This window comes from Macadamia integrifolia, unplaced genomic scaffold (genome assembly GCF_013358625.1).
Source record: "Macadamia integrifolia cultivar HAES 741 unplaced genomic scaffold, SCU_Mint_v3 scaffold1423, whole genome shotgun sequence".
In the NCBI taxonomy this organism is placed as follows: domain Eukaryota; kingdom Viridiplantae; phylum Streptophyta; class Magnoliopsida; order Proteales; family Proteaceae; genus Macadamia; species Macadamia integrifolia.
The window spans coordinates 25555-51218 of record NW_024868198.1 but is presented as its reverse complement, the minus strand read 5'-3'; the positions used below and the strand labels follow the sequence as shown (position 1 = coordinate 51218).

The 25664-nt window shown below is 41.0% G+C and overlaps 1 protein-coding gene across 2 annotated transcripts in view; it reads right to left on the bottom strand.

Annotated features, from left to right (window-relative positions):
- Positions 1-25664, bottom strand: part of LOC122063693 (helicase-like transcription factor CHR28) — a 64565-nt gene that overhangs the window by 19243 nt on the left and 19658 nt on the right. For both annotated transcript variants that reach the window (XM_042627384.1, XM_042627385.1), the window contains exons 9-10: positions 4558-5175; positions 4265-4474 (exon numbers count right to left, since the gene is read on the bottom strand). In XM_042627384.1, the coding sequence (XP_042483318.1) occupies positions 4265-4474; positions 4558-5175 (828 nt within the window). The remainder of the gene's footprint in view (positions 1-4264; positions 4475-4557; positions 5176-25664) is intronic.

Genomic DNA, 25664 nt, shown 5'->3' with positions numbered 1-25664 from the left:
AAGAACAGAAGAAGAAATAAAAAAAAAAAAAGTATTGTATCAGAAGAAGAAAGAAGGAAATAAAAAAACAAAAAACAAAAACGTACCTATAGAGGGCATATGATTGTTCGCCGGAGTAACCTCACTGCTGCTGGAGAAAAAAGAAGAAGCCGGAGCAAGATCGAAGGAGTTCCTAAGGGGTACGATTGGTCGCTTGGTTCTTCCTTCTCAAAACCCTTGACACAAAAGTCCAAACCCTTTGTGAGAACCGTGTTTTGGATTTTTTGGTGGAGTACTTTAGTTGTTAGAAGCTGATCCCATGCATCTCAAGTGCATTCAAGACCATACACCTACCAATAAAAAATCGATATTTGGAATCTATCTAAAGTAGTTTTAAAAAAGTATTAAATTCTAAAATGTTCATAAGGCGCCCGCTTTGTGTGTAAAGAATCTGAGGCGTCGCCTTATACCGCCTTATCTCATGATGCGGTCGTCTTACATGATACCTTTAATGCGAGCTACTGCCTTATGACCTTTGGATCGCATCAGCACCTTACTAGAGCCTTTCCAGCTCCTTACTAGCGCTTTAATAAATATGTGCCAGATCCTTCAACTTTAGCTTCCGCCTTGTAGGCCTCTACATCATCAGCTCCTTCCACTATTCCTTCCTGGTCATCAACTCTGGAGCCACCAACATGGTTCTAAATCTCGGGTTTCGACCAGGTATCAACTTTGGTCGAAACTGAAATTTAGGTCAATTTCCGAAACCTTATCGAAACCAGGTATTTTTTTTGGGCTATTGCTAGAAACTTGGGTCCAATTTTCTGAAATTTGCCAAAATTAGGGTTGAAACCATTGTTGAAATTTTCTAGATTCAGAACTATGGCCACCATCACATGACTGGTATGTCTTAGTGTTGTGACATATATTCCATTTGCATTGGTAGCGATAAAGTCAGAGTTACTGATGGTTCCCTATCCTCTATTTTTTGTGAGGGTAGTGTTCATGTTACCTCTTCTATTTCCCTTGATTTTGTTCTTCATGTACCCAATTTCACCACTAACCTATTATCTGTTAGTCATTTAACGCAATCCTTGACCTATTGTCATCTTTCTTTCTTATTGCCTTTTTTAGGATTTGGTGACGAAGAGGATTATCGTCAATGGGCATGGGGAGAAAAGGCTCCACCTTTTTAAACCCCAAACATCTTTTTTTACTACAGCCCAGTCTTATGTGTGTGGGCATAGTGACAACATAATTGATTCCGTGATGCTTTGGCATCAACACTTAGACTATCCTTCTTTTAGTGTTATGAAAAAACAATTGCCTCACTTGTTTTCTTCTATTTCCATCCCTTATGCATTTCAATTTGAACCCTATTTATATGTTAAACATTGTTGTTCTTCTTATCCTTACCAAGTTAATAAATCAACCATTCCATTTCATATTGTGCATACTGATTTTTGTGGACTTTCTCCAACCTTTTTATTTGGCAGTTTCGCTATCGTTATTTTGTATCATTTGTTCAAGATTATTCTTGGACTACATGGACCTTTTTGATGAAACATAAAGGTGAGGTCTATGATGCTTTCAAAAAATATTATCAAATGATCTCCACTCAATTTGATACCTGAATTAAATTTGTTCATTTTGATAAAGTGGGGGAGTACATGTATGGTGGACTCCGACACTTTCTTACCAATAATAGAATATCTATCAACCTACTTGTGTTGACACACCCCAACAAAATGTGGTAGTTGGGAGGAAAAATCACCATTTATTGGAAGCCACTAGGAGTCTACTATTTGGCATGCATGTCCCTAAAACTTTTGTTCTGATGCCCTACTTACTGCTACTTTCCTAATCAATTGTATGTCCACTAAGCTTCTTAGTTCCAAATCCCCTTTGGACATTTTGTCCCCTCAGGCCTCTACATTCTCTCTTTCTCCTAAGGTGTTTCGATGTGTATGCTATGCTCATGTCGATAAGTCTGCTCGGGCTAAACTTGACCATAAGATCCTTAAATGTATTTTTCTTGGGTATTCTCTCTCTACCAAAGGGTATAAGTGCTACCATCCTTCTTCCAAACGACATCTTTTCTCCAAAAATGTCACCTATGAATTTCTTTACTTCTCCCCAACACCCTCTTCAGGGGTATGGGAAGAGTCCGCAAATGTCACCCCTTTTCTTCGACATGTGCCTATTCTTCCCTTTATTTTTTATAAAGGAAAGCATAAGCAAGTGGATGTTATTGATAGTTTAGGGGGTGCTGGTAATGAGGAGTTACTTGTGTACAAAAGAAGGGAAAAGAAGACCTGCCAAGTGTCTTCTTTGGATCCACATATGAGATTCACCTTCCACAATCAGGTAACATTTATCCTCTTCTTTTTGAGTTAGATCTTCCCATTGTTATTCGAAAGGAAAAGAGAGTTTGCATTATCCTATTGCCCAGTTTGCTTCTTATGATTCCCTCTCTCCTATAAGTGTTGATCAAACTGGAAGAAAGCTATGTCTAAGGAAATGATGGCACTTGAAAAGAATTGTACTTGAAAACTGGTCGACCTTCTCATGGGGGAGAGCTCTAATTGGATGTAAATAGGTCTATATAAGGGAATCAAAACCAAACCGAAAACTTTTGCCAAAATCAATCCAAGCCGTTTACACCGGAACCGTGAAACTGTTTAATAAATGTTTTGGTTTGGGTTTCAAAATTGAGACCATTTAGTTAAAACGATTTAAACAGAACCGTTTAAACCAACAGTAAATGATTGATTGATGAATCCCGCTGCCTCCTTGCTGCTAATTGATGAATCACCATTGCGTTTAAGGCTATTGTTTAAGATGAAAAATGAGAAATGGGGACTGGTAGAAAAGGAATAGGGGAGAGGAAGGGGGCCTGGATTCACTCTGAGAATTGCAGGAATTACTCATGCTGCAGAGATTGGGAGAAATCTCCAAATTTCAACATCATATTCATTGTCTTCCATTTCAAAATACAACCTTTTTAAAACCCAAAATAAAAAAGAAAGAGAAGCAACTCCCTAATAATTACTTTTCCAGCAATAACTACTCCCTAATAATTTCTTCTTCAGCAATAACTCATAACTCCCTAATAACTCCCTTACAACATTAGTACATAATACTTTTGACATTAAATATTTGAAAATACAACAAGATAAAGCAAGCTAAACATAATGCTGGTAATTTAGCCATAACATAATGACTTGTGGCTGCATATGTTTGTGCTCCTCTGGTAAGTCCTAAATCCTTAAGTGACGCCCTCATCATTATGTAATAGGGATACTTTGAGAACTAGATTATTTACTTGTCTTATATTGTATTTTTCTTTTTGACCTTTTACCACCCTAGGGAGGTGTATGTAATTTATCTTATTATGTTAGTGATTCAATATAGGATGGAAGATCTCTCTCTCTCTCTCTCTCTCTCTCTCTACCATTCGATTGTTCGATTGCACACGTCTCTTCTCCTCTCTCTCATCTTCTTCTTCCTTCTTATTTTTTCTCTCACGTTGATCATTGCTCTCTTCCAACTGAAGTTTCATCAAATTATCTCAACCTGGTATAGAGTGTGTCTTCTCAACTCCCACAGAGAACCACAGCTACAACAGCAATGAAATTTGGGTTTCCCGCTTCTAGAGTTCATCCTCTTCTTTCGTTGCAAGTAGTCAGTCCATTACCAAAAGAGAATTTCAGGCTCAGGTCCAAACCCCTTCCCCACGTAGCATTCCCCCACCCCCACCCCCACCCCCACCCCCACCCAAAAAAAGAAAAAGAAATATATATATATATATATAACCCAACTCAGGCAACTTCTGCCATCAATAACATTTCTAAGTGCAACTAGGACCCTGGAAAAATTGGAAACACTTGTCAGACTACTAACATGTATCCTCGCATCACATTATGGAACTTATTATTAAGTTATAAGTACCAATTTAACAAACTAAGCTGACATTATAGTTCAAATCTAGAAGGAAAAAGAATCTATAAATCAAGATACAGCAATCATCTTTTGGACATAATTTTCAGTTATTAATATTCCAACTAATGCAATAATTTTGCCAACCATGATACTTTTAGTGGTTTCCTGTAAGATATAAGTGATTTATAACATAGCATTTGCATTAGTGCCAATGCATGTTCTGATGTAGCTGGAAATTTTGAGGTCATAGATCATCTCCCCCCATCCCCAAAAAAGAATGGCAATTCTGAAGTACACAGTCGATTAAAAAACAATCAAAAAATGAAATGGCATTAGGGCACACCTGAAGGGCTAAAATGCGATCTTCAACTGTGTCTTTCACAGTCAAACGCAAAACTGTAACAGGACGAGTCTGTCCAATTCGATGTGCTCTATCAATTGCTTGATCTTCTGTTGTAGGATTCCACCATAGGTCCAGAAGAAGAACATGACAAGCAGCAACCATGTTCAGTCCAAGACTCGCAGCTTTCAAAGACATGATCATGACAGACACCTAGAACAAAGAATGAAGAGTCACATTTCGGAAGTATATGTCTTAACCTGATCCTTAAAAATGCTAGGAATCTAAAACCAAACCTCTGGAAGGGAGTTAAAATCCTTCACAGCTTTATCTCTAGCAACAACAGACATCGTCCCATCAAGCCTCCTGTACTGTATGGAAGAACTTTTAAGATGAGCTTCAAGCAAATCAAGCATTCTCGTCCACTGGGAGAAGACAATTGCTTTTTCTGCTACTTTCGTATCTGAATTGTTTTGACCTTTCCCCACATCGATATTTCTTCTCTCAGGCAAATCCTCAAATGAATCACCTGAATGAAAATTGGGTAAATCTTCTGGATTTCTGGCAACATTACTTGACTTCAACACTTTATCTTTTGAGGTACAATTCCATGGTTTTGCTAGTGATTGTAGGACCTCTAGAGCAGCTTTAATTTTGGAAGAATTAGACAGGCCCTCTGAAGATGGCTCAAGTTTCTCAGCAGGTTCAGGTCCAGAATTTTCAGGGGAAACCTGACCAAGATTGTCAGAGAGAGAACTTCTTAATGTGGCTCTGGAAAACACAGATGTTACACTGAGTTGGACTTTGCAGTGTGCTGCAGGGCACAGGTTGTCATCACCTGTCAGGTGTTCACAGATACATTGACTGCAGAAAACATGGCCACATATCGAGACAACAGCATCTTCAGGTGGGTCCTACAAAAAATAAAGGTAAAATTTTATAGGAGGCTCAAAAACCCAACATCTGATGGGGTCAAAGGCTTGAGTCTCAATCATGGAGGTGACTTGAGTAGCTCCAACAGCCAGAAAAAAGTCCACAAATTCATAAAACTTTTAACACATTTTTTTTTTTGGGGGGGGAACAGAAAACTAAATTTTATAACTTAACACAAAGATAAGGTGCATTACAAAAAGAGCAAGTTCAAAAGTTCAACTAATTAGCGCTTGTATGAGCATTATATAAGTGATGCAGATCTCAGTTAGAACGAAGAAGACGACTTATGGCTATAGGGAATCACCTCATTTTTTGACCTACGGTTTCTCAAAACTGAACCAGTTTTTGGTCCGGTTTGAATCAAGGTTCAGCTTATGCTTCAAAAGTGGAAACAATTTGGAGATTTATTTTGGCTTGCGGTTCCAAGAGTTCCTGATTTTCAGGAACCTTATCTCAGTCATATCGTCTGCTAGTTTTGATGCAGATAGAAGCATCAAGCATGACGAAGGAAAGGACAAAAAAAAAATCCAGGAAAAATACTGTTCAGTGAAAAGTACCACGAGTTACTGTTTGCATGACAGTGTCCATGTGAACAGTGATTTGGGTCCATATTTTCCTATTTTTATTTCTGATTTAGTTTATTTTTTTTTTTTCAATAAGTTGCTATTTTCTGCTGTCTTGGACAGCAAGCTACGAGGACAGCTTCTAGAAGACTCAGATTTGTTTCTTTTCAAGTTTGTCCCTTTATGTAATTAATTAGCTTGTCTTTCACTCTTTCCTTTTAGTTGGTCTACGAACAAGCAAGATTAGTTACTTGCTTTGGAGTTTCCTTTTTCCTTCTGTTTCCTTTTTCATAAGTTCATATTTTAAAGGCTCCATACTTGGGCTTTTTTTATTGTATCGAACATTCGACCCAAGGGGGTTTTCCAACAATTTAAAGAAGAAAATAGCGGTTGCTTTTGTTCCTGAGAGAGGCTATGAGGAGAGATTCCTTGTTAGGTGAGATTCCTAGGATGAGGTAACCATCTACCTCCTTCCCCCCATCATCCACTTGAGCTCCTTTCCCTTTCCCTTTCCCTTTCCCTTTCTTTTTTTTTTTTTTTTTTTTGTGTTTTATTCTCAACTGAGACCACTTCTGGTCTGCCACTTCTCCAATTAAAGTTTCCTTTTGAAGGCCAATACTGTCGCTGCTGATCTGCCAAGGAATATTAGCTGCAGATTTACAGAAATCAAGGTTTTCTTCCATATTGAAGCTGTTCAACCTGATCTCTTTGTTGGGGATACCCCCTAACCTTTGGAGTTCTAACTCAATATTGGTTTTAATGATAACAAACAAATGTAATTTCTAATGAGTATCTACCAAGTGATATGTAAAGGTAAGGATCTTAAAATGACATGGACCACAAAGCAGGTAAGATGCAGGACCTCAAGATCTCTAATGTGAAAACATGAAGACCTCTTGAAGATCATGTTGACCTCAAACATCAAGAATTGGAAGATATCAAGTGAACAAGATAAAGTGAAGATATGGGAAGTCATGTATACAAGAAGTCAAGATTGAAGACCCAATGTGTATAGTCCTGTGTAGAATAGGTTGTAATAACACACACTGCACGCACTAAACTGCATAGCTTACATGCATGAAGTATGACCCTAGGTGGTGCTCACAATACTCTAAGACCCTGAGTGGGTTGGCAATGCCAAAACACAGTCCTTTGATGAGATAATAGAAGGTCCTCACTTAAGGGTATTTTAGTCACACTTAATAAATGAATTTAAAGTCAACCTAAACTAGAAAAATGTAGATCATTAAGTTGTGGAACCAACACAACTTGAATCAGATCACATTGGACTTCAGATGAGGAAGTTACAGCTGTTTGAATGACAACAGCCTGATATGCCAAAAGACAGAAGCCGCTGGTAACTACCGGTAGGAAATGGTAACTACCAGTTGAGTTATGTGATCAATGAACTCATCACACACAGACCAACAGAGACGAACTGGTAACAACTGAATCCTGCCGGCAACCTATCGGATGCCTACCGAATGGTTTGAGGACTTCCAACGACTATATTTATTTTATCTCCAACAGATCTATTTCACCCAATGCTCACATGATCTGGTAACTACCAGTATAGGAAACATATGCCCGTTAAGCAATATTTCTTTCCCAAATTTGATTATCTTCCTACGTAGTTTGTGACTCTTAATCACCCATATAAATACCCCACTTATAGTTTATTAAATTAACAATTAACTGATTGTTGTTTAACAGCGAAAAACTTCCAAATATCTGAAGGACAAAAAAACAGAAAGTTGTGGATGCAGGAACTCGAGGAGAACCCTAAAGTGTCGTTGCTTGGAGCAACATGGCCTCACGCCGAGCTACTCCCCCCTCCCCCCTCCCCCTCCCCCTCCCCCTCCCCATCCTTTCTTCTTCTTCTCTTGTCCTCTCCCTCTCATCCCCTATTTTCCTTTCTTTTCTTCTTCCCCCTCTTCCTCTGAACTTTTTTCTTCTTCTCTCACACGTCCGGGAGGTCGGGATCCACCCCTTGCCATCTCCCCAGTCCTTCCACTCCTGTCTTCACTCAGATCTAGTGATGGTCTTGCCGGGATCCTCCTGATCCTCCCCGATTGAATTGTTGGCTCCTTCTTCCGCCAGCGTTCTTTGGGCTTGTAGCTGCTCATCCTCGAGTTGCTGCTCTGATTGGATATGGCTATGCCGCCGGCCATCCGCTGCTCTGACCTGCTCCCAGATCGATTCGTTGGTTCCTCACCTTCTCCGCCGACGCTCTCTGGACCTGTAGCTGCTCATCCTTGTGTTGCTGCACAATTAGGGTGTATCCTTGTGCCGTTGGACTAACCATGCTCTCTTTTAGATCCTTGGCAGATCAAACGTCTTCTCATGTTTCCTCCCTGATCGAATAGTGTCACGGCGATTTCTTGCAAGCTCTTTGCAAGGCTTGTAACCTACAAGGCTGCCAGCCATGCTCGGTCAAAAGCCGCCTCGCTAATGCCTCTGCAAGGCTGGCACCCCGTCTTCGTGGCTATCTCTTCCACGAGGCCAGCTTCTTGCTTGGTCGTGGCCCTCCGCAAGGCCCGCGCCCCACCGCCATGCCTGCCTTTTTCTGTCGGAACTCCGATTCATGTCTTGACAGCTGGAAGCTAAAGTGATGAGATATGATGGTAGGGTTTGGTGGAACCCTACCTGAAATTTCCTTCTTTGCCCCTCCTTTTTTGGGCTTTTAGGTTTTTGTTCAACCTATGTGGGCTTTAGAATTTTAAGTTGTTGGGCTTCTTGGCTCTTTTTATTTTAAGCCCATATGGGCTTTTGTTGTAATGGACATGTCATTTGTGACATGTCTTCCACTTCTCAAGCCCACTGGGCCTTGGATGCTATCTTTTCTAGACTTTGGTTACCCTTATAAGGTTTGTAATCTACCTTGCGGGTTATATACTCCCTCCCCCCTTCTTTTAATGGATTTATTAATTCACCAAAAAAAAAAAAAAACTAACAATTAACAAGCAATTGAGCATCATTTTCAAAAGCTAAAAAGTGAGGAATGGTATCAATCTTTTTGAGCTTTATCGTGCGTTCTCCCAATTGAAGAACTCAAGTCAGCCAACAAGTCTTCCACTACTTTCTACATCTATTGGGAAGACAACTAAGGTGTATGCTTATATCATTACTGTATATTCATATCATGCACCGCACAAGATAACTCAAATCTTTTATCCCACTTTATCTTTGTATTTACACTAGTCTAGACCACTGTTAGTTAAAACGCGATTGCGTTTTTTTGCCGTTTAAAACACGTTTTCCCGTATGCTATTATACAAAACGGGAAAAAACAGAAACGGCAAAAGAATCCGTTTTAAACGCGTATCCGTTTTTTAAGGGTAAAATAGGAATTTTATTAAAAAAAATTAATTAATTAAAAAAAAAAAACAGCTATTGGTAAAAGTGAAGAGTGAAGACAATATGGTACTTGGTTTTTGGTTTTTAACTTCCATACTATCTATAGGAAAAAAATCTCATCTTCTTATAGCCCATTGAGTAAGGAGAAGCTAAAGCTAGCAACATCTCATTTTCTTGTCGCCCACTGGGCTATTTTATCTTGGGACTCCCAGAGCTTTTGGAACATTAGATGCATGTATACAGGTAATAATCTCTCAAATTGCATGAGTATACTACCGTTTTTTTGGTTTTGTTTTTTTGAAAACTACACGTTTAATACTCGTACCGTTCGTTTTCGTCCATTTGCCATTCCCTGTTTTTTTTACTGTACCGTTCATCGTTTTTATCTGCTTAAAACCCGTACCGTACGTTTCTATTTTTTTGCCGTTCCCGTTTTGACTAATAGTGGTCTAGACTGTACTTAGGTTTGTGTGGGATCCTCTTATCCAAAAAAGATTGCAAAGGTCACTCTCTACTTATCAAGGAGATTGTAAAGGTCCCTCTCTACCTTGAAATAAATTTGTAAAGGTTTTCCCCCCAACCTACTGTATTAAAAGGGAAGAACTAATGGAAAAGTGGAATATCTTACAAGTGGAACTTGTAAGGGAATGGACAAGACTCAGGTTGAGTTGAACCACTATAAAATCCTTGTGTTGTGTGATTGTAAGTATTTCTATATTCCGCATTGTCTTTCGCAATCACATACCTAGGAAACTTAATTGGAGAATTTTTTAAATCTACTATTATAACCTATTCACCCCCCTAGGTTATTTCACACTTGGGGACCTATTTCTCAATCCAAGAGAAGCACTCGAGCAACAATTGGCCTGTTCTGAGGGCAGGATCGAAATATATATATATATATATATTTATCAAATTTCTCCTATGCTTCCCTAAAATCAAGGATATAGGTAACTTTGTTTCATGCAATTAATTTGACTTATGGTTTGGGAAGTCTATTCACCCCAATCATACATATGTTCGATTGTAATTTGGGTCCCAATTATTGACTGAATTTTAGAGTCCTGTCCACAATCTGAGTTCCTGGGTTTACACCTATTCTTAGTATAGCCAATTGGGTGTTTTGGGTTGCTACTGTTTTGCCTACCTAGGCCATATTATAGACCCTTATTGTTAGGTGATATTAGGTCTTAAGAGAGTAGTTTAGCTACTGTTTTAGGACTGTTTACATATTGATAACTGTGCCTATTGCAGTCACTATTAGAGTAAGTTGTTGATCCTAAACTGGGGTTGGGTAGTCCTGCCAAGCCTTACATTAAGTTTGAAGGAGGATATTTGTTTTATTTCATGACCGACTGACACCTACGGCTTAATTCCCCAATGCTGGAGAATGAAAGGGGCTTGGGGCCTTTCCCCTTTCCTATTCCACCCACTGGTAGAGTTGGGAGTGCACTTCGTCCGAGCCAACTCACTCGGTATGGGCATTATGGCATTGAAGCTCTTTTTCTCTTTTGCCTTGAGAAAAAATAAATCTATCCCTTGTGAATGAGTTTTTTCCAATCATTTGCCTTTTGTTTTCTTGGTATCAGAGCCACTATCATCGAAAGATATTTACATACTGAGGAAGCTTTTTATGGAATGATATAAAGCCAACAAGAGGGATCTCCATATGATCTTTATTGACCTAGAAAAAGCCTATGACAAAGTCCCTAGAGATTTAGTCCGGCACGTCTTTGTGAAGAGGTGGGCATCGAGTAAATATATGGATATAATTAAAGATATGGATGAGGGCGTGGTCACTAGCGTGAGATCAGTGGAAGGTCAAGGCAACGAATTCACAATTAAGATTGGGTTATATCAAGAATCAGCCTTAAACCTCTTTTTATTTGCGCTAATCATGGATGAATTAACCAAGGGCATTCAAGACGAGGTCCCATGGTGTACGCTCTTCGCTGATGAAATCTTTCTGGTGGATGAGACAAAAGTAGGGATTAATGCTAAATTAAAGCTATGGAGATCATTCCCTGATTACCCTACACACCGACGACCCTGTTGTACCTTCCTTTGTGTTGCACTGCTCCTCAGCAACTTTGGACATCAACCCATTGACTCAGAAGAAGAGTTTTAGCCCCACGGCTACTAGAATTCAATTCACCTACAATGGTTCATCGACAGTTCATACTATTCATAATGCATCAGTGGGCACCACTTTGGATGAGACCCCTGCCCACCATCAACACAAACAACATACCAGCCTTAACCCCCCTCCCACCACCAACACCTAAGGTTTTAAAACTCGATCTCGCCAGCCTTCTCCCTATCCCAAAAAAAGGAGATCTGGTGAGATCTCGTTGAAACCTTGTATTTTTTTAGCGGTCGACTCGCTGGTAGATCTCGGTGGGCATATGGCCTTTGTAGGCCCTGAAATTGCGTATTTACCCTATTTTAGTCATTCTAAACACAATGAAAATATCAAATTTGCAAAAAACAAACTCAAAATGGTACTTTGACAATGCACCCTATGTAAGTATGCGGCGAGTCTTGAACACTTCATCTAGTATGATATATTCACCAATCCACCTTCCACAATCACCATTTTGACACAACTTAATCATTAGAATACATAAAAGCCATAATTTCTAATTCCTACTACAGATTGATGAATCACATAAATTCAAGTGACAACTAACAAGTAACAACATAGCAAGTAAACATAAAGCCATAATTACATAACATCTCCATCCTAGAAACTAAGACTCCTAGTACTGAAATGAGTGACGGGCCATATCATCATAGCCTCCATATTGTTGCTGCTGGTGTCGAAGTATGTTTTACCCTGATTGAATCACAAAGGCTGGCCATGTCATAGTTTGACGAAAGTAATACTCAAAGTCAGCCACAGCAGCCCTATAAACATCATCACTAACAAACTGGAGGTACCCAATCCTTGGGTAAATATCACTAAAACTAAATGAGCTCTAACGCGATCCATAGCTGCTGTTTGGTGCTTGACGGACAGAAATCACCATGTTTGGCTGGGCTTGGGGCTGGGGCTCTGGGGCCCCGAAGATGCTATCCACAAAACCTGACCCAATCTGGGAGTGTGAGTCATGTGACTGACCCCCATACTCAGTGGCAGAGGGGTAAGAGTTGTCCTGTGGCTGTGGGTATTCAAACTGGCCAAATTGACTATAATGACTATAGTCTGAACCGGTAGTCCTTGTGTCATATATAGCTGAAGGTGCATCCAACGGCTCCCTAAGAATACAAGTACCAGTACCACTCTCCATGCTTAAGCCTCCTAATGTGTCAGTCAAGCTCCTAACAGAGATGTCCATGGAGCCCACACTATCCTGCTCCTCTCCACCAGGTAAGAATCAATGATGTGAGCCTCTCCAATAGGGTGCGGGTGCAGGTGCGGGTGCGGGTGCGGGTACGGGTGAACGTGCACCATAGTCCATGTCCTATGTGGCATCAGTGAACTGAGTCTCCAATGAATCGCATCTGTTCTTGCTCCAGTTCAGTGGAATGGTACCTCTTGCGTAACCCCCCATCACCACCATCATTACCTCCATCCCCATCACCATCACCATCACCGTCACCATCACCATCACCATCACCATCACCATCACCATCCCCATCCCCATCCCCATCCCCATCCCCACCACCATCACTACCACCATCCCCATCACCACCATCATCACCATCACCTGCATCATCATCATCACCACCACCACCACCACCACCACCACCATCACCATCATCATCATCATCATCATCATCATCATCATCATCATCACTGGACCGTGACCAAACAATTTCAGGCTCCACATCAACCCCAGTAGCTTGGGTCTCCAAAGGCCTGTGTATCTGTGAAAGCACACGGCTCTCTTGAGACATATACTCATCCACGTCCATACCCATCAGCCTACCCCCAGGCTGATCCATAAGTGGCTCGCCTCGATCCTTCACCCATTGGTATAAGGGATCATCCTCCTCATCTGAGTCTTCTTGGAAAATGTTAACAAGTTCAATTGGCTCACTGCTACCCTCTTGGTCTCGACGTATATACGGCATCTTCAATCTCATGTTGTAATGCACAAAAACCAATTGCTGCATCTTTTCATGACCCAATTGGTTCCGCCTCTTGGAGTAGACCAATGAGAATGTACTCTAGTTACGCTCACATCCAGATGCAGAACAAGTTTAGGAGAGCACCTTGATTGCTATCTTCTCAAGTTAGGTGCATCTTTTCCATATAGGACCCACCATTCACCAGCGGCAGTAGTTTGTCTCCCAGCCACTGCTGCCCTACCAAAACTCCCATTAGCATCCCTGAATTCCTTCATCTACATATATTTCAAACATTGAATACAAATTAGTACACAATATGGTATGTACTTCAACACTTGGGAAGCTATAACCTATAAGTCTATATATATCTTAAACATTAACCCACCTTAATGTTGCATGCTACCTGTAGATTAGCTTTAGGGACCAACTTTGCCACCACAAGCTCCATTGCTTTTATCAATTCTTCATCCATTCCTAGATCGTACTTGTAGTGGAACTTAGGATTGAGATAATACGCTGCAAATTCCATAAGTAACTTGTTATTAACTGTAATGTGTAAAGTAAGTTTTTAATAGCTAAGCTTATAAACTCACCAGCTTTATGCAGTGGATGTATCAAATGTTTCTCCCATCTCCCCTCAACAATTTTGATGCAGGATTTTGCACCCCTAGGGATAGATGCTCTCACCTTGTCCTTCATTTTCTCCATTGCAGCATACACATATGGTAAGGTAGGCTGCTTCTCTGAGTCTACCAACCTCAAGACAGTTACTATTGGGCCAACTATAAGAAGAACCTTATTCACATCTTGCCAAAATCCTTCACTAGAGATGGTGGTATGTGCTGAGATACCACCTGGCGAACCCAATTCCCTCCATTCAAACCAATCTTTACTGGCAAACATGGATCTCAAACCAACCATCTTACCTTGAAAGCTCTTCAGTGCAATGTAGTTGGTTGCAAATCGGGTCATACCTACCCTTACCAAGTCTTCACCGCATTTTTCCCTCAATAAAGCGAGAGAAAATCCATAGTTGTAAACAAATGTGATCACTTGTCTTGCCCGTTCAACCACACCTGCTACCAAAGACTTCGTCGTCATTTCTTTAAGCATTAAGTCAACAGAGTGGGCAGCACATGGTGTCCAAAAAAGGTGGATGTTTTTTCTCTTCTTATCCATTAGTCTCTCCCCCGCTTCCTTGAAGTTGCTCCCATTGTCTGTGACAATCTGAACAACATTCTCAGGCCCCACCTCTGTGACAACATCCTTCACCAACTTGTATAAGTACATTGCATCCTTCTTCTCTTTGGATGCGTCAACAGACTTTAAAAATACAGTCTTCCCATCACAATACACCATGAAGTTGATGATGGACTGTCTAGTTGGTCCAGTCCAACCATCACACATCACAGTAACTCCATATCGTGCCCATTGTGTCTTCAACCCAGTATTGTACTCATCTAAGTCCTTCTGTTGAGGCAAATAAACATTTATCATCTCTTAAGAAGTTCCTGGACCAGCCCTTCCTACAGAGTCAATCATGGCCTGGTAATATGTCCCTTGTGCAGCATTAGCTGGATGCTATTATAGAAAAAAAAAATTTGACATTGCATTCCCAAGTTGTTGTTTCCATGTACATCAAGCTTGCTTTATAATTCTTTGATATGTATCATGCTGTCTAAATAACAAGGGATCTTGCCTCTCACCAGGATCTCTTCGGAGTGGTGATGGAGATGTGGCAGCCCTCACACTTTGAGCTCTCCTTAGAGGCACATCCACGTTCCTTCGATTCTTGTTCATTCTTCCCTCTGTGGGAGGCACATCTAATGCAGCTGCTCTAGAACCAGAGCCACCTGCTCCTCTTTTCATCTCTACCCGCCTAACATTTTCTATTTGATGAGAGACCAAGCTCACTGCCTTAAAATTTTGCAATTCTCTCCATTTTGCCCTTGACATGCCTGATTGTGGGTTGTAATCACTATCAGAGTCATCAGAGTCAACATCCACTGTTGTTGGGTGAGGATGACTTTCTAAGACTGCCTTATTGAATTCTTGGTCCAACATTTGTTTCTCTGCCTTCTTTAACATTCCACTTCTTAGACTACGGTGTACATCTTTTATAACTTCATATGGTGCTTAGGGGCATTTGGCAACATCCTTATACCCCACCAACCAATGTTGTTTCAACCTAATAGCACCTCCAGAATTTATCATCTTCTGACAGTACCTACACCTTGAATTTTTCTTCTCATCGGACATAGGATCCCCCATGTAACCATGCAATATCACCACCATGAGAAGTATACATTGTTCCCCAACTTCAAGTCTTCAACACTATTACATAAAAGTGTTTTGTGCATGAATTAGTATATAGTAAGTTAGTAACTATTTAATATAAACACTATATTGTAAAGAATGCATGCATTAAGAGCTACTCAATAACTTGTACCTATTACAAATTAATCCCCTACTTTTTATAATTTTTTCTGTAATTTTAAATCATATTTTTTTATTAATAATAAATCAAAATTCATAATAAAGTATACTATAATGCAACTAATAATACCATTTTCATTTCAAAATATGCAAACAATATTTACACAACATTAAAGTAACTTTCCATCGAAAACAGAAATTTTTTTTATAATTTTTTGAGTTTTCTGTAATTATTTAAAATATATTATATATTTCAGAAAATTAATTAATTTATTTGTTGGCTGAAAAAAAAAATGACCACCATGGGGCTGTAGATCAGCCTTTGGTGACCAACATATACAAAAAGGAGTACCAAACATCTTACATAAATCATATTTTTCCAAAATTTTTTTTCCAAGAAAAGCATTTATTGTACCAGAAAAAAAAATAAAAATAATTTAAGAACAGAAAATTATTTTTTCTTCCATGAATGTATAGATCACCCTTAGTATCATGACATATAAAAAAACCAATGGTAAGAAACAAGATTTGATGATGTTACTTTGAAAAAAATGGGGTTGGGAAGAAGTTTTTACTTTAGAGTGTTTTTGAGAGGAAAAGCCACCACCAATCTTGAATATCTTTGCTTCAATGCAACTAAGAGTGAAGATCTCCAAGAAAGAACAAATGTTTCACAGATTTTATGTATTTTTTCTCTCAAAAATAGGCCCCAGAGGCAAAACCAGGCAAAACCAGCGAGATATCTTGCATCTTGGGGTCGAAATCAGGTATATATAGTGTGGCCCAAACCAAAAATTGGACCGAAATGGACCGAAACTGGTCGAGTCGAGATTTCGACAAAGATCTCGAAATCTCGCTCGAGATTTGGTTGTTTTTTGCCTCACCAGTTGGGCCATCTTGCCTTTTCAAAATAACAAGATCTCCGCGAGATCTCGCCGAACTCTGAAACCATGCCGACACCAAAGCCTCCACAATGAAGCCTAAAAAACAAAAACTCAAAACCTCTTCCATTAACACCAGATTGTCATCCACACCAAACACCACTATTGTCATTCGCTATAGTCACCGACCATCCTCCTCCTTAGGACTCCCCACCCCCAATCACCCCTCGCAACTCATCCAAGCGTCTGATGCCCATACATTCTGGTTCCTAGGGGTGTCAATCAATCGGGCCGGGCCGAGGCCAATCTCGATCGGGCCTAGTCGGGCTTAACCACTTGGAAGCCTTGCACTGTGAATGCCCATTTAAGTAAACGGGCCTAACTTTGGTGGGCATGGTACGGTTTATAATGGAGCCGGTCGGTGTCGGGCTTTAAACGGGCTTCCTTAACCGGGCCTTAATCGGGCTACGGACCTATTTAAGTCTAAACATGCTTTAAATGTGCCTACCATAAAATTATTTTCTTAAGTGGGTTGAAGGCCCAGAAATATGTGATGCAACTCTTTAATAAATAAGAGAAGTGATATGAGATTATGGTTGTTCTAAAAATAAAAAATAAAATAAAAAAATTATGACCATTACAACTTACAAAACAAAGGTTAATTAAATCAAATCCTATTACAAAGCAAAAGGTAAGAAAGTTTAATTAGTTTCTTACTAGTAGTGGAAAAATAGGAATTTTATGTAGTATTAAAGGGGTCGGGCTAGGTCGGGCTACTATGAGTCGGTTCAAGTCGGTCTTATAAACGTGTTGGTTCGGTCAGGCTCCCGACGGGCTAGCTAACTGCTCCGTGAACGCCCATTTAATAAATGTGTCGGGCTCAGGCCGGTCAACCTCAGTCGGGCCTACCGGTGTGGGCTCAAAATTGACACTCCTACTGGTTCCCAATGATTCCTTGGACCATTTAGGATGTCTGAGGTCTTAATTCCTCAACTAAACAAGCAGAAATCAGATCTTTTATTCGCTCCTCCCAGTCTAACCTCTATTGTCTTCTCGAAACCAGGGTTCTGGAAGTCAATTCAACTCATATTGTTGTGTTGATTGCTCCCAACTGGTCCTTCCTATCCAATTACCATCACAGCCCGAATGGAACGATCTAGATTCTTTGGGACCCCTCCTTCCTTAGCATCTCTCGTCTTTCCTCCTTGACTCAAGCAATCCACATCTCTATTTCTCACCACTCCGGCCCATTCATCTGCTTTCTCTCTATTGTTTATGCCCACAATAGGGCCTCTCTCAAGATCCCCCTTTGGGATGACTTTGCCAATACCTTGGGTCCCAGACCTTGGGGCATTGCTGGGGACTTCAATGTTATTTGGTTCAGCCATGAAAAACAGGGGGGTAACCCCATTGATTCTCAAGCTGTGGATTCTTTTAATGATTGCATTGATGATCTAAATTTCACTGATCTCAAATGGTCTGGTGTCAAGCTCACATATCACAATAGAAGATCTGGTAATCTCCGTGTGGCTTGCAAGCTTAACAGGGACCTCGTTAACGAAGCCTGGCTCGACTCTTTCCCTTCTTCCTATGCCAGCTCTGGCCTTCGGGGGATCTCTAACCATAGCCCCATCTCAATCCATGTCCTTCCCTTCCGTTCCTTTGGTCCTAAACCTTACAAATTCTTTGATATGTGGATCTCCCACCCGGATTTCCATTCTCTTGTCCATAGTGCCTAAAACAATCACACCCCTTGTTCTCCATCCCCTCTCCTTGCTTTTGCCACCAGACTCAAGAGTGAAAATTTCCCTAAATCTCTGGAACTCCACCTTTGGAAACATCTTCTCTCGGGTCTCCTCTGGCCGAGACAGACTCCATTCCATCCAGTCCACACTCCAACAAGATCTTCTCAACCCAATCCTTGTTGAGGAGGAGAAAGCAGCCACTACTGATTTATCCCCGCTTCTTGATCAAGAAGAAAGCTTCCTTCGTCAGAAAGCTCGAATCAAATGGCTCGAATTGGGTGACTCTAACTCGGCCTATTTCCATCGCTCTCTTAAAGTTAGAAATAATGCCAACTCCATCATGATGCTTATCTCCTCCTCTGGGACTGATCTTTATTCCCCGGATCTCATCAAGTCTAAAGTTATCTCACTTCTAGAGGCTCTTCAGCCCCCCCTTTACCCCCACCCCCATCCTCCATAATCTCTTCAACAAGTTTGTCCCCATTGATTTTATTCCTTTTCTCCAATCTATCCCTAGTGAGAAAACAATCTCGGCCATTTTATCTCACAAGTCCAACAAAGCTCCGGGCCCTGATGGCTTCAATATGGGCTTCTTCTCTGCTTGCTGGAGTACCATCAGAAATAACCTCATTTTTACGGTGTGTAGTTTCTTCCTTAATCTAAACCAAATTGGGGGTATAAACCATACCTTCTCTGTCCCATCCCCAAAAAGGAAAGTGTGGTTTCCATGAATCACTTCAAACTCATTTCTCTTTGTAATCTCATTTACAAATTCATTGCTAAAATCCTTGCCAATAGGATTCAGAAAGTCATTGACTCCCGTCCTCGTCAGCCCCAACCAATCGGCCTTTATTGCGTGTAGGAGTATCTCAGACAACATTATGCTTTGTCATGAGATCATCCGCGGTTTTTACCGTAAGACCCATGCCCCAGCAGCCCTCCTCAAGGTTGACATCTACAAAGCTTTTGACACTATTAGTTGGGAGTTCATCTCCACTGTGCTGCTCCGAATGTCTTTCCCGCCATCTTTTGTCCATTGGATCCATGTTTGCGTCTCCTCCCCTCGATTCTCCGTTCTTATGAATGGGAGGCCGGTCCGGTACTTTCCCTTGGGTCGCGGCAACCATCAAGGAAGCCCCCATTCTCCTTTGCTTTTCTCTCTCCCTGGAAGTCCTTTCTCGTTCCATTCAATCTGTCACTGACCTCCATCTTATTTCTCCCATCCCAAAATGCAAATCCCTCCTCCTTTCCCACTTGGCATTTGCCGACAACATCATGATATTCTCCAAGGTTGATCCTCTTTCTATTTCCACTATCATGTCCACCCTCCAATCCTTTAAATCCATCTCGAGGCTCAGCATTAACCTCCCCACGTCCAATATCTTCATTTCTAATGTTTCCCCTAAAGTCCGTGACATCCTCTCTGAGCTCTTTGGTATCCTGCTGGGGTCATTGCCTGTGAAATACTTGGGCCTTCCCCTTATCTCCTCCAGGCTCTCTACCCATCATTGTGCCCCCATGCTAGACAACCTTAGGAAAAGGCTTCAGCTCTGGAAAGGCAAGCTTCTCTCCTTCGCTGGCCAGCTTACCTTGATTAGATCGGTCCTTCAATCCATGTATCTCTACTGGTCTGATACTTTTGCCCTCCCTACTTCCATCATCAAATCCTTTTAAGGGTCTCATTTGCTCCTTTCTTTGGAAAGGCTCTGATTCCTCTAAATTCCTAGAACCCTTAAGTTGGGAAAAGGTTTGCCTTCCTAAAGCTGAAGGTGGTCTTGGGATTAGAAGAATCAAAACCACCAATTATGTTAATATTCTCAAGCTCATATGGAAGATTGTGTCCAAGCATAAAAGCATTTGGGTGGACTGGATTTACTCTGGTTTGCTCAAGTCTAATTCCCTCTGGACCGCTCCTTCCATTCCTTTTGCCTACTGGATCTGGTGAAAGATTCTTGATCACAGATCCATTGCCCTTTAGGCCATCTCCTTCGTTATTGGTAATGGTCAGTCTATCTCCCTTTAGAAAGACCCCTGACATCCTTCTGGCATCCTTTCTCTCCTTATCTCTCCTTATCTCTCCTGGAATCATCTACACTTCTGCCTTCCTTCAAATGCCTCAGCCTCCTCTATTCTTTCACCCCACTGGCTGGTCCATCCCCCCTCCCCCTCCCCCCATCCCCCATCCCTTTGGTCCTCCCTTTCCCCTCTTCCCCCTGGTCACAAAGGAAGAGAAGACAAGTGTATTTGGTTTCCCTCCTCTAATGGTACTTTTTCTTCCTCCTTCGCTTGGTCATTTATCCGTAACCCTTCCTTAGTGTTTCAGTGGCATAAGGTCATTTGGTTCAAAGGTCACATCCCCCGCCAAAGCTTCACGCTATTGCAATGTCTGCCCAATTGCTTGCCCACCTAATCTTTTCTCATTCACTGTCATATCCTAGCCAACCCTGCTTGCTGCCACTGTCCTCAGGGTAGAGAGGACATCCTCCACCTCTTCTCTTGCCCTTTCTCCTCCCTCATTTGGAAAGTTGTCCTTTTCAAATGCTGGCGGACCAGAAGATCCATTCTCCATTTTGATAGGGAATGGAATTGGATTGATATGACCTTCTCTAGTTCCTCCATCTATGACACTATTGGCAAAATGGCTTTTTGTGCTACTATTAACCACTTCTGGATGGAGCGTAACATCCGTAGATAGACTCCCAAATCCTGTTATCCTAATAAGATTTGAAAAGCTATCTACTTTGATGTTATGTCCAAAATTTCATCCCTCCAGACCCGCCCTATCCTCAATACCTCCAGAAATTCCCACATCATTACTTCTTGGAACCTCCAGGTTGATTTCATCCATCCCACTTGATAGCATTTAGGGTTTTGGCTCTATCCCCCCCCCCTTTTTGCTGGTCATTGCTGGTGATTTTTAGTGTTTTTGTAATTGTTTCAGTTTGCTTTTGTGCTTGGCTTGTGGCCTTTGCTTTCTCTTGCTGGCTTAGGCCTCCCCCCCTTTCCCTTGTATATTCTTGTCCTCTTGGTAATGAATTATTTATTCATCCAAAAAAAAAAAAAAAAAAAAGCTATGGAGATTAACCTCAGAAACAAAAAGTTTTAAGATTAGTTGATTGAAGACGAAGTATATGATGTGTAACTTTAGTCACACTGATGGATAATAGTATGGTGAAGATTAAGGAAAGAGAGATACCACAAAGTGACTATTTTAGATATCTAGGGTCTAACCATAAATAAAGAAGATAACATTAAGATGTTTCACTGAGATTTGAAGTGGGATGGAAGATGTGGACAAGTGCAACCAGAGTGTTGTGTGAATGACGTATTCTAATACAGATCCAGGCAGGGTTTAAAGTATCAATCCGTATCGTACCGTATTGGCCGATACAATACGTATCCATATCGGCCCTTACCGATACGATACGGACCGATACAATACATGAAATTTTTAAAACCCTTTTGTATCGATACGTATCTTACACTACATACCAACACGCACTGATACGTACTGATACTCTATGGAAAATTCAAAATCGAACTAAAATGTACGTTTCGTTATGTATTTGTACGTATTAGGTATGTATCGGTACGTATTGATGTATATCGGTATTGACCGATACGGTCACAAAATGGCCAAGATGGGTAATTTTTCAAAAAAAACATAGATTTTTGAGGTATTTTTGTTCAAAGTTGCTGCCAACCATTTTTCTCTCTAACTAAAGTGGAAATTAAGGTTGGGAACAAGGATTTTACATTTATGGGACAATTACAAACCTTGGATTCTTAGTGCGATACTCTCAATTTACTGTTTATGCATAATACATGTTATATGTAGCTTTTTTAAACTATTTTTTTATGCAAAAGTGTATAAAAAAGTGTTTCCTATCCATTTATGTGTGCATCTTTAGCGTATCTTAGCGTATATCCGATACAATAATACCCTCCGATACGTATCTTAATTTTGGCCGACCGATACTGATACTTTAATCCTTGGATCTGGGTGCCAAACTAGAATCGAACCACTTCTGGGCCCATTTAATTATGTAAAATCTAATGCTAGTGACATTTTGTAATAAATCAGTATTTATGAAGGGGGTTGTTAGGAATGTAAAGAAAATGAGTCACTAAGGGAAATATTATTTATTGTTTGAGGGCAAACTAGGAAGAAAAGTTAAAGCAAAGGCTAAGGGGTAATAAAAAGGTAAAAGAAGGGTATTTTGGAAAACATTAATATGACTTAAACATTAAAGACAAAAGATATAAAGAAATTGGTATCAACCAAGAGAAGAAAAGAGGACATCGGGTCTTCTTCTTCCTTGAGACTATGAACAGAGGCAAAGGATAAGGTTCAGTTATTCTGAAATAACTCTAGCACATGAACATGAATCGATCAACAACTTTGAGCGAGTGTGATGCAGATAAATTTACTAACCTAGCCAGCCCAAACAGCACAATCAAGCTAAGGCTGGCTAAGGCTGGCCCAAGCAGTCCACCTCTTGGGCAGTCCACCTCTTTGGGAGGACAGCTGTAGAGGTACAAAAGTCTTCACCAACTACTTTAAAAGCCCTCACCACCAGCCTCAAAAGTCCTCCCAAACAGCCTCCAAAGTCCTCTACTAATGTCAATAATAGAGGCTTAGCTTATCTAGGTTTAGCCTATAAATACCCTCAATTGTAAGCTTGTAAGGAAAATTTGAAATGAATGGGACTCTTGAGGTGTTTGCTTGCAAACCTGTTGTTTGAGAGAGACTGTGAGATCAGCTGAGAGAGCTTAGGATGACAGACCCAGGCTGAGAGAGTCACCCCTATTCCCTCTATCCCTATTCTCTTCTATCCACGACCTATCTTCTCTTTTGTTATTTTTCCTATAGCTTATGTTAGTCAAGCCCTCTTTAGAGGTTGTTCCCAGTATTTGAAGACTAGCGTTAAGCCTCATTTTTATTGATTTGTTCAAGACCAGTGGTAGTCATTAAAAATAATTTTCTGAACTGCAAGCTGGTCTCTAATATTTCTCAGACGCTAAAGTCTCTGTAGGACTTACTTTGGGTTTCCTCAGGGACCAACTGAGATCCACTCAGCCAGAATATTAGCCTCATCTGGGGCTTAGTTCTCTAAGTTTTTTGGCCTCAGTTTACTCAGTTTTCTAGATCTAATATTATTCAGGAATTGTTATCTATTGAAAGGGTTTGTTGTGGGGAATTTTTGAATCTTATTGTATCTAAATATTGGGGGACTGTTCCATTATACTTTGCTGGATTTTTCATATGTTGGCTTTAGCCGATAGCCTGTAATCAGACCTACTATTGTTACCTTTTTTTATCCTACCTGGGGTGAAGTCCCTTGTGACTTGACTCTAAATTAGAGTGTTGTCCAATCAGATCCCTCTTTTTTCCATCCAAAAATATACCCAAAAATAAAGCATTACAGCCAATAAGCTTTCTGCAAGTTAGGGCTGACAGTAGAGGAAGAACCAACTCTGCAACCCAAGTTGTTTCTCTATAGGGAAGTACTTCAACCCTAGGTCGTCCACCATTATAGATTAGTATCTCAAAACTTGAGATCGATTTGGTTAGGATGATGGAGATCTATGGAACTCTTCACAAACCAGTACTATTGCCAGATAGGAAAGGGAAAACATCAGTGATAAAGAAGGAAGGGAAAGAAGAAGAAGAAGAGATAAAGAGAAGGAGAGACTGCGGGAAGGGAGCACGCAGCTTCCTTTAATCGAAACCCAGCTCTTTCATTCAACTATCAGCTGATTTCTTCACTGAATTATATCAATTTAAAGAAAAAAAGTCCCTAGCATAATAATGGAAACCCAACAAAAATAGAAAATAACTAATTCAAAGGGAAACTCCTACGTATCTACTTTCCTTCTAAAACAAAGAGAATAAAATAAGAATAACATAGAAATAAAATCTTCTATGTAGCATACCAACCCTTGCCAGATCAAACTTTCATTTTTTCGAAAATGTTCCCCTTAGAATTTGTTCTGACATGCAAATCCCCCTCCCCCTCCCCCTCCCCCTCTGGGTATTCCTTGGAACTCTCACTTCAAGGCTTCAACCATTCAATTCCCCAAAACCCCCTAAAAGCCTTCCACTCCACTTCGTCCTTCCCATCATCGTCAGCGACTCACTCATTGCTATCAGTCCCAAAGGACTTCTTGTCTCTGAGGTTTCTCAATGGAAAAATTCTCTTATTGGGCACTTCTTGGGGAAACGCCCTCCCTTCCATCTTGCTAAGTTGTCTCTCATGAAACAATGGTGACCTGTGGGTACGATCGATACCTACCTCCTTGACCATGGTTTCTTCATGTTCCGGTTCTCTAACGAGCCAGATAGGGTGAGAAGCCTGGAAGGAGGCCCCTGGCTTGTTGGAAGATTGCCAATTTTTCTGAGGCCAGGGCACTGTCATCTAATGCTCAACCAGGTAGATTTTTCCACCATCCCCATCTGGGTCTCCCTCCCTGGGCTCCCTCTACATTTCTAGTGCTCTGAAGGACTAAGTGTTGTCAGCTCAGTCCTTGGAACCCCCATTTGCTCTGATGCTTGAACTAATAGAGAAGACTTGTCTTGCGTTCGCTAGAATTTGTGTGGAGGTTGTAGCTACGGATGCCCTCTCCTTCTCCATCTCCATTCAAGATGGTGAAGATTTTTCTTTCCAACAATCTGTCCACTACGATTGGAAGCCCCCTCAATGCCTCACTTGCAAAGTTTTTGGACATAACATAAGCACTTGCTCATCGAAGTCGGTTACTAGAGAATTCCATGGCGACTTGCAAGTAGACCCGCTGGGCCCATTAACCATCGAGAAAAATCCCTAATGTCAAAAGGTGGCCGCAAACCATCGCTCTGGCCTTCGATAGGAGGACTCAAAGAAATATCCCCCAAAGCAGGTCTTCGTTCCCCAAGCAACAACCACTGTTGGCTGGAGATCCTCTAAGGCAGGTCCTTGCATGTTGGGCAGAACCGCTTTTCTCCTCTAGAAGAAGTGGCTGATAGCATCGAAGATCCCCCTATGCTTGTCGGTTCTGGTAATGTTGACATTTAAGACTCATCATCGGCGGGTTTTGCTAGATCTGCTTCAGATGATTCAACAAACAATTCTAATGACAGCTCCTCTTCTGGTGATACCTCGCCTGACTCCATTGGCTCTTCAACCGACCACAGCACCTTGGACACTGACGTGGACCAAACGTCTTTGGGATCTCGCACCTCGAAATCCCCTTCTCCATCGAAGAAGTCTTCGGCAATGAATCCTCTAAATCAACCCCCTCTCTCCCCCTTTATCGAAGAAGCTAGTTCCTAACCCTCTTATCAATGTGGATGGGGCATGTGCCTCTATCAGCAGCACTCTAGTCCCCTCAACGATGATATTGGGCCTGCAACTTTTGGGCCTGATCTCTTGGA